The 10,175-nt window shown below is 41.4% G+C and overlaps 1 protein-coding gene across 1 annotated transcript; it reads left to right on the plus strand.

Annotated features, from left to right (window-relative positions):
- Nucleotides 1-647: 647 nt before the first annotated feature.
- On the plus strand, nucleotides 648-4,550 carry apobec2a (apolipoprotein B mRNA editing enzyme, catalytic polypeptide-like 2a). The gene is made up of 3 exons (XM_058081585.1): nucleotides 648-953; nucleotides 3,601-3,825; nucleotides 4,111-4,550. The coding sequence occupies exons 1-3, from the start codon at nucleotides 739-741 to the stop codon at nucleotides 4,412-4,414; spliced, it is 744 nt and encodes a 247-aa protein (XP_057937568.1). The 5' UTR covers nucleotides 648-738; the 3' UTR covers nucleotides 4,415-4,550.
- The last annotated feature ends 5,625 nt before the right edge of the window (nucleotides 4,551-10,175 follow it).

Raw genomic sequence — 10,175 nt, forward strand, 5'->3', positions numbered from 1 at the left:
TACTTTTGTAGTGGAGTAACTCAGTCAGTAACTCAGTTACATTACTAACTAAGTAACTTTACCAACGTGACCAACACTGCTAAGGTACATATGGTTCTGCTATTGCAGAGCAGCTATTGTACAACAACGCATTATTGTACAACAACGCATGCACAGACCACATTGGCGGTGCAGGCACAGGGGTCGATTCCCTCATCTCCTCCACAAAGGCTTTTAATAGACCCACTTGGTCTGAAAGCTGCAGCTGCTTGAGTGCATCCACCAATGTTTGACCCTCGGAGACCTTTAAAGGGCAATGATGTTATTTTTAGACAGAAGCTGCTAATTTAAAGTATTGTTTAGAGTCTGCGTATTTGAATATTACTATAAATCCCCTTTTGGTACGTCAACTTTTTTTTTAGAAGTCAACTATATTTGAACTATTTGAAAGTGGAATAAAGTGAAAGAGTAGTAAGTTCATTCATTTATGACGTGTCATTCATGATAAGTGGAAAGGTTATCCAAGAGGTCATTCTGTAACAAGTTACAAATATTATTTTTATTTGCTGGCCGTGCGACCCCCCCAACCCGCGTCTCTCATTCCTCCCTATCTCTGTGTCTATATTCTTCTTCGGGGCTCTCCACCATTCCACAGCTCGCCCCCTCACAGTGTCGCTTGCTCTCTCCTCGCTCTGCATTTAACAACCAAGCGACCTTCCTTCCTGTACCGAATCCACCCGAAACACAAATTCTGACACCATGGCCGACAGAAGTCACACTCAGAGAAGAAAGGACAGACAAGAGAAAGAAGCTAAAGAAAAGACCAAAGATGGAACGAAAGTGAAGAATGAAGGAGAACACGCTCAGGACAATGGAGAGGTGCCATCGTCTGCCAATAATGCAACCGCCGATGCCCAAGATGAAGATCTCCAGCTTGAGCCGATGGAACTTCCTCCATTTGAGATAGCCGCAGGGTAGGTCCACATCAGCGGATGCTAAAGCTATTTGTTTTGGCTGGTGATGTTTGTTTACAAAGCGGTTGTTTCAAAATAAAGGTAGAACGCTACTAAATACCAAAAGTAGTTGAAAAGCTTTGGGTTTTCGTAACAGCAAACCTGATTCTTGTGGGCCAAACAGTTTCCAAGTAGACTTTGGAGAGAAACAAGAGCGTGTACTTTAAATGTACCTGGGAAAAAGCAGCTTCCTTAATGACATTTCCAGACATGGAGATTACAGTTACTGGATATCTACCACATATCTACCACATAGACATATCTAAAACGGTCTCAGAGTCTTTGGATCCTTCAACCTTTGCTCAAAGGTTTTTGTTTTTTCGGGGTACTAAGAAGCAATAAAATATACTAAATATTCAAGTAAACCAATGCATGCTTAGGATTTTTCACATTGTGTTGTTTTAGCTCTCTGCCATAAATGTCACCATAAAATATGACATATATGATTTATAATATATAATATGAGCCACCTAGCCAATTAATTCTCACATCTGGTTTGGTGCTAGACTTTAAAATATATTTTTTTAAAGTAATGGCCACTATTGGTTGGGGCAAAATCAGTTCTTCATTCTTCTTTATTCATTTTCTACCACTTTGCAAGGGTGCTGGAGCCTATCCGAGAGGCGGGGTACACCCTGGACTGGTGGCCAGCCAATCACAGAGCACATATAGGCAAACAACCATTCACACTCACATTCATACCTATGGACAATTTGGAGTCGCTAATTAACCTAGCATGTTTTTGGAATGTGGGAGGAAACCGCAGTACCCGGAGAAAACATGCAAACTCCACACAGAGATGGCCGAGGGTGGAATTGAACTCGGGTCTCCTAACCTCGCTAACCACTCATGGCAAAATCAGTCCCCCTAAATCTCATGTTGATTTAGTTTCCAGTATAATGGCTCCATCTTTCCATCTTCATCTAATAATAATGTCTTGCAACTCTAGAGTCTGAGCCGCAGAGAGTAAAATTAGTTTGCCTGCAGTGCCAGGCTACCCCCACCCCGACTGCAGGTTTCAACCTGACACCCACCTCAATATCCTTCATGTTTGCTTTAACATATAACAAAACAGCTGCAGATATATATGTCGGTGTATCATACTGTGGGGCATCCTGCCACTCATGGCATCCATACACTAAGTTTACTGCAGTGGAGCTTAGCAAGCTGATCAGGGGGCTAAGCCAGTGTACCCAAAGGGGTGCCGGAGGGGGGGCTATATCAAATATTATTATATGCAAAACTGATATCCTGGCCCCCAAATGTCGCACCAATCGAAATATTTTTGTGGCATATTTTGCAGGGTTTTTTTCCAGGTACTCCGGTTTCCTCCCACATTCCAAAAACATGTTAGGTTAATTGGCGACTCCAAATTGTCCATAGGTATGAATGTGAGTGTGAATGGTTGTTTGTCTATATGTGCCCTGTGATTGGCTGGCCACCAGTTCAGGGTGTACCCCGCCTCTCGCCCGAAGACAGCTGGGATAGGCTCCAGCACCCCCCGCGACCCTCGTGAGGAAAAAGCGGTAGAAAATGAATGAATGAAAAATGTAACCCATCAAAAGAAAGATTAGACTCCTGTCATTCATCAGAGAAAAAAATTGTTTCCGTACTTTAATAATCAGCAGTTAGAACATGTAAGTTTCAGGAAAATATCAGCTCCCGACTAAAAAACAGTAGTTTTTTACAAGCATTACGTTCTGAACCAAATATTTTTTGCTGTTGTGATATATAAATATCTAATACTAAACAACACCATGGTTAGCGTGCAGACCTCACAGCTAGGAGACCGGAGTTCAATTCTCGGCCATCTCTGTGTGGAGTTTGCATGTTCTCCCCGTGCATGCGTGGGTTTTCTCCGGGTACTCCGGTTTCCTCCCACATTCCAAAAACATGCTAGGTTAATTAGCCACTCCAAATTGTCCATAGGTATGAATGTGAGTATGAATGGTTGTTTGTCTATATGTGCCCTGTGATTGGCTGGCCACCAGTTCAGGGTGTACCCTGCCTCTCGCCCGAAGACAGCAGCTGGGATAGGCTCCAGCAACCCCTACGACCCTCGTGAGGATAAGCGGTAGAAAATGAATGAAAGTCATATGTAGTACTTTGGTCACTAGGTGTCAGTAATCAGTAATGTTATGCTCCATTGGTGACACATTACCTTACATTACATTACCTCAACACTGGACTGAGTCTGCCATAACATGATTAAAAAAAACTCTCCTCCCACTGCGTGTGGAAGTGGTTTTGCCTTTTTACATTGTCCTTAAATTTCGAACAAATAAATAGAAGGCTAAGTAGTTTGCTCGGTACCTTGCTATATGCTATGAGTGGCGGCCATCTTTTATGTCCCTATTGTTGCGCAATGTGGTATGAACACTAAATAATATGAATGGGGTCTGAAGGTGAATAGGGGTGTTTTTTCATGTCTACAGGGCTATCATAATAGTAAAAATAACGTATTTATAAAATCATAAACAGGGTTTGGATGTTCTGACTATGAATATATTCAGTGCATTAAATTTAAATATACATATATATATAATTAATTTGAATTAATTAAACACACTAACTGTTATCATGTTATCATTTGCTGTGTTTTCAACAGGGATCGGATCGATCCTTTTGCATTCAAGTTCCAGTTCAAGAATGTGGAATACTCGTCGGGCCGCAATAAGACGTACTTGTGTTACCTAGTGGATAAAGGGAACACCGATGACGGACTGCTGAGAGGCTGTCTGGAGGATGAGCACACCGGACCTCATGCCGAGGAGGCCTTCTTCACACAGTGCCTGTCGGACTACAGCCCTTCGCTGAAATACACAATCACCTGGTACATTGATTGCATCATCGACCTTGATTGTACTGTAGTCAATGCATTGTATGTATTTTGGATGACATACCCATCAGTGTAGTCCATCAACAGCGACTTGTGACCCCTTGGATGGTTGGCCGGTCACTCCTGAGAAGATTCATGACTGTTTCACGTTTTTGCCATTTATTCATAATGGCTCTCGTTGTTTTTTGCTGGAGTCCCAAACTTAAGAAATGGCTTATTATGACAATCACTATGAATCAAATGTATTATTTCCATCATTAATTAGTCTCTTTCTTCCAGGTATGTGTCATCTAGTCCCTGTTCCGCTTGTGCTGCAAAGATATCCGACGAGTTGAACGCCAAGAAAAACATCAAAATGAGTATCTTTGCTGCTCGGCTGTTTGAGTGGGAAGAAGCAGAAATCCAGGCCGGGCTGAAGGCTTTGCAGAAAGCCGGATGTAAGCTGAGGATGATGAAGCCTCTGGACTTCTCCTACACCTGGGATACATTTGTGGAGAATGAGGACCAACCTCTTAACCTGTGGGAAGACTGCAAGGACAACTATGAGTATTATCACGAGAAGCTGGCTGATATTCTTCAGTGACAGAAGCGGTAGTACGGTATATGAAAGACCCTTTTGTGTACTAATGTGAATCGTGACGACATGTACTACATATCATTTTATACAAATCACACACAAAAATAGCAAAACACAATAAACTTATTTTTTTTCCCAACCATGTCACACTCCAATACGCCTAGTAATGAAAAGTACTACACTAATTACTTAACAAAGATGCTGCATAGGTAACTCTTAGAATGTATATACTGCTGAAGTTTGAACAGGTATTTCCTGTGGAAGTGGGCATAACCGTGGAAAACAGCTGTATCTCCAGAACAGTAAGTGATGAGATGGCACTAAGACATGGAATCGTGTGGGGTTGAACCGGACTTCAATGTATTAGAACCTTCAGTTCCAGAAATATAGCACGTAGGTGTGTTCGTTGGAAATGAATGGGGTTCATTGGCGCCGGTCGTCTTATAGGTGCAGTACTACCCTGTGTCCACCAGAGGGAGACCTAGGCTCTTTGATTACAGCTCTGTAGTATAGTTGTCCTCTGACATTCGTGATGGTTGCAACAGGGACATGCAAAGTTAAATTGCAGTACAATATTCCATCCAAATAATTCAAAGCAAACAGAATGTCTTAATATTTGGTGCTTAATCAGAATGAATACAGTACAGTACATGTAAATAGTATCAGTTTAACCTGGGATATGGTAATATGTGAGCAAACTGGCTACAACAGAGTATTGAAAGGTATTTAACCAATGCAATCCCTACTGCTACCACTAGAGGGTGCAATTGTTTAATGTTTTGGGCCTCGTCTCAGTGAGTGTTTGCTCAGTAATGCTATAACAAAAACCCCAACAAGAATAGGCATATATATTTGTGTGAGAAAGTATTAGTTAAAAAGAGTTAGTGTTATGGCATATATGGCTTTTACTGGAGCCTATCCCAGCTGACTTCGGGCGAGAAAAGTACTACACCCTGGACTGGTGGCCAGCTAATCACAGCGCACATATAGACAAACAACCATTCACACTCACATTCATACCTATGGACAATTTGGAGTCGCTAATTAACCTAGCATGTTTAGCATGTTTTTGGAATGTGGGAGGAAACCGGAGTACCCGGAGAAAACCTCCCAATGTGGTCACTACCCCAAGAACATACAGTAGGTGAGGGTAGGAAAGTAGATCGACTGGTAAATTGAGGTCCTGTCCACACGGAATTTTTTTTCACACAGATTTTTTTTTTTTGGTGGATAGCCCCTGAGAACTGCGCCGAGAAATACTGCGCATAAAAGTGATGACAAGCTCTGGCAGAGTCCAACCGTCACTGGGGAGGAGTTTGACAAAGCTTTGACATTGGTCTGACAGGATACCTCGAGGAACAGTCAAATGCCTTCCTTCATAAAAAGGTGGGGGAGGAGGGGGGCGGCACCCCGGTCTACCAATCCAAAGGCACCTCCCCTGATACGGAGTCATGCCAACCAAAACAGCCACACAGCATTCAGGGCCTTAAGGATGTCAACATGGATCCCAGTGGACCCATTATTCATTCACAAACAGACAGTGGTAATCTACATCTGTAGTCACAGCTGTCTGATGGAAACATGGCTGCCAATTTGCGCCTACCACCACCTGACCACCACCACCACATTGATTTGCATTCATAACCAGTGTGTGCAGCAATTGGAGGCGAGGATCGAAGCGCCAATATTGGAATCACTTCAAAGATGTGTTATGAGTACATGGTTTTATATTTCATAAATAAACAGAAACAATCCGAGGGCAAACTTACATCGCTATAGAGGGAATTTATCAGTGTTAGGGTGCACAGCTTGGGACCAGTAACATTTGCTCTGATAACGAGCAAAGAGGCGGACTCGACGTGCCCACAGAGACACCGACACCGACGCAGCAGAAGAGCGAGTCTGAAGAAAATGATTTATTTTAAACCATACAGCGTACGCCTCCCCCGACCCAGTTATGTATACTTTGTTGTGTTTTTGTACACACCTTTATTTAATGTGTACATATTTTTCAAACAATGTGGGAGGCTGTTTCCCCGGCTTCCCATCTATCAGCTCGCCAGGGTTGCTATGGGAACTATACTAGAGGCCCGACAAAAGTAATAAAGATGCTCTGGATCGTTGCAACGCCGCCTTCAAAAAGCGAGTACGATGCTGCGATATCACGATGTCATGCAAGAATCAATCTTTCCAGGAAAAAGGGTGTGCTGATGTCTCAATGTATTGTGGTTTATGCCTTCAAAAAAAAATCATCTTTTTCCAAGCCAGACTAGTTTACATATGAATACATCAGGGTTGACACTCCCTTTGCAATCAGTGTGTATGTGGGGTGGGGGTGGGGTGGGGGGGGGGGCAACTGGCACACAGTGCAGATAACCGGCCAAGTGAAGGGGCCAGCGGCAGCGTCTCTACTTCCTAATCAAGATTTAAATTGTTGCAGAGCATGGAGACAGCAGCTATATATGAAGTCATTAGTTAGCGTTCACATTAGCCACGTATACATGGACCCAAATATTCCAATTGCATTCGGTTCATAATGTAACCTTTGTATACACCTCATTCCGAAAGAAAAGTGCCAATCCGAATGAATATATAATCGGATTCACAGGGAGTGGAATATTCCTTTCCTCGATCCGATTCGTGTTTTTCTTCTTCTGTTGTTTACTGGCGGTTGGCAAGCAGCTTTCGTGTGCATTAACAGAATCTAAACCAGGGGTGGGCAAACTACGGCCCGGGGGCCACATCCGGCCCGCCAAGTGCTTGAATACGGCCCGCCTGTTCTTTCCAAAGTATTTCATTTAAACTCAACATACAACCTGACATCAAGGCTTGAGCCTTAATAATATAATTAATATAATATTATTAATAATTGACATTATTAATAATTAATAATAATATTAAATAAAATAATAATTATTATTAATAATAGTAATTATTATTAGTAATAATACTAAATAAAAATATTGAATAATAATAAAAATTATTATTATTATTGTTATTATAATACAATTAATTTATAATACACTTTACATCAAATAAATCATCTCAAAGTGCACATATAGCAGATTGCATGACACTTTTACATGTAAAACGTGTGTAAAATATACGTGTAAAAATTGACCGGTACGTGTAAAATATTATATAGTCTGGCCCCCCCCGTCAATGTTGTTAAATCAATGCGGCCCACAAGTCAAAAAGTTTGCCCACCCCTGATCTAAACCCTTCTATACTTTATTCACAAGTCCAGTTTTATTAGAAAAGAAAATATATATCTATATAAAACATGTCCCCAGTTTAATTATAAAATATTAGCAAGATTGAATTTAATCTTTTCCTGTTTAAATTTATCCCGGGTTCGTTCTTTCAGCGCATGCTCAGATATGACGTAACACAGCTAAAGACGTTCTTCGGTTTTAAAAATGGAGGTGAGCAATCGGCACTGGACTGCTGCGGAAAGTTTTTTTTTTTAATCCAAACTAAATTTCAAAACCGGACGAACAAAAAACTGGCAATACGGAGTTATTCCAACAAGTGAAAGAAAAAAAATCAGGGAAGTCGGTATCACGTGATGTTGATGTTTACGTTTTACTGCAAATGCCCCATTGACTATTCTGTTTGATTATAGCGGCTCATGTAGACAAGAGATTGGAATATTCCTTTCCATGTATAACAGTGTTTTCGGAAAGGTCATTCGGAAAGAAAAAATCTCATGTAAACGTGGCTAGTGTAGCCTTTACATTCTTGGAAATGATTGATTTTGGGAAGGTCGTAACTGAGGGAATTATTCATTGTTCATTCTTTCTGGGACAATTACTGGTGCATATTTGAAATCCTGCTGTGTATCCTTGTACTTCCTACAAACTTCAAAGACCTCTTTTGAATATCAAAGCTCCTCCAACCACCTGACCCCAACTCCATAAGAAATGATTATTCTCTTCCAGCACAAACCCGTCCATGTGAGTCATCCCACGGTGATGGGAGTAACGCTAAAACACGAGGAGATCAGAAACGACTACACCAGGGGTGGGCAAACTTTTTGACTTGTGGGCCGCATTGATTTAACAACATTGCCGGGGGGGGGGGGGGGGGGGGGGGGGCAGACTATAATATTTTACACGTAACGGTCAATTTTTACACGTATATTTCACACACGTTTTACATGTAAAAGTGTCATGCAATCTGCTATATGTGCACTTTGAAATTATTTATTTGATATAAAGTGTGTTATAAATTAAATGTATAATAATAATAATGATTATTATTGTTATTTAATAATTATTTTTATTTAGTACTATTATTAATTAATATCATTAATATTAATAATTATTTTTAATTTAATATTATTATTAATTAATATTATTAATGACAATAATTAATAATATTTTATTGATTGTATTATTAATATAATAATTATTTATTTAATATTATTGGAAAATATATATTTTTTATATTTATTATTATTATTATTATTATGTGCTTGTGTCCCTTTTTTTAGGAGCATTTTGTAAACAACAGACCACATCAAATAACAAAATTGATAAACCAGCTACCTCAACCATCAAAAGGTTGGCTCAAGCCATGATGCCAGGTTGTATGCTGAGTTTAAATGAAATACTTTGGAAAGAACAGGCGGGCCGTATTCAAGCACTTGGCGGGCCGGATGTGGCCCCCGGGCCGTAGTTTGCCCACCCCTGGACTACACAGAACCCAAAAAAAAACGACAAATAAACAAGCGATGTTGTTGTGTCTTTAGGTCTTGTTATGGTTTCATAACGCTAACTTGCAGGACTCTGTGTGTGCACTCGCTAGCAGCCCCGCCTCCACCCACTGGGACACAGAGACCGACATGAACCAAAAAGACTGCAAACTAACAAGCGATGTTGTTGTTGTCTTTGGGGGTTTTTCCACAGCAAGTCGATCGACTGATTTGATTGGCTTAGATTTCACACCCGACTCATTCCACGCTGGGGGCTTAGAAACCTTTGCTTTCATATTTGGGTTTGCTTACTTGTTATGAGGGCGGCACGGTGGCCGAGTGGTTAGCGTGCAGACCTCACAGCTAAGAGACCAGGGTTCAATTCCACCCTCGGCCATCTCTGTGTGGAGTTTACATGTTCTCTGCATGCGTGGGTTTTCTCCGCGTACTCCAAAATTGTCCATAGGAATGAATGTGAGTGTGAATGGTTGTTTGTCTATATGTGCCCTGTGATTGGCTGGCGACCAGTCCAGGGTGTACCCCGCCTCTCGCCCGAAGACTCCAGCACCCCCACGACCCTCGTGAGGAAAAGTGGTAGAAAATGAATGAATGCTTGTTATGCCTCGTAATGCTAACTTACAAGACTGTGTGTGCACTCGCTAGCAGCCCCGCCTCCACCCACTGGGACACAGAGACCGACAGCAGGGTTCGCTTTCTCTCTTCATTCCGCAACAAAACCAACATGCCCAGATGTTGAGACAGATGCACAGAGTGAACCCTCTTGTTATCCGGTCTCTCTGCTAGACACACAGGAGGAAAACAAACATGCATGCACGCACACACAATATATTTACCGTGCCGTTAATTGATTTATTCATTGATTTTCACCACGGGCCTAACACCAGACTAATCGAGGGTGAAGGTTGCCTAATTGCCTTAATTCTCATCACCTGGCAACGCCTCCGCAGCCACGTCAACTGAGAGAAACTGACAAGACATATCTAAGACTATAAAACTATAAATTGTTAGAGGTACCCAGGCTAACATGCATAAATATAGAGGTAGGGATTA

This window comes from Doryrhamphus excisus, chromosome 1 (assembly GCF_030265055.1).
Source record: "Doryrhamphus excisus isolate RoL2022-K1 chromosome 1, RoL_Dexc_1.0, whole genome shotgun sequence".
Classification (NCBI taxonomy): domain Eukaryota; kingdom Metazoa; phylum Chordata; class Actinopteri; order Syngnathiformes; family Syngnathidae; genus Doryrhamphus; species Doryrhamphus excisus.

What these genes read in the sequence shown, in the direction of transcription:
- apobec2a (XM_058081585.1), top strand. Translation starts at nt 739, where the DNA reads ATGGCCGACAGAAGTCACACTCAGAGAAGAAAGGACAGACAAGAGAAA. An exon ending in CCATTTGAGATAGCCGCAGG is followed by an intron (nt 954 to 3,600) that starts GTAGGTCCACAT and finishes TGTTTTCAACAG; the next exon opens with GGATCGGATCGATCCTTTTG. An exon ending in CTGAAATACACAATCACCTG is followed by an intron (nt 3,826 to 4,110) that starts GTACATTGATTG and finishes TCTTTCTTCCAG; the next exon opens with GTATGTGTCATCTAGTCCCT.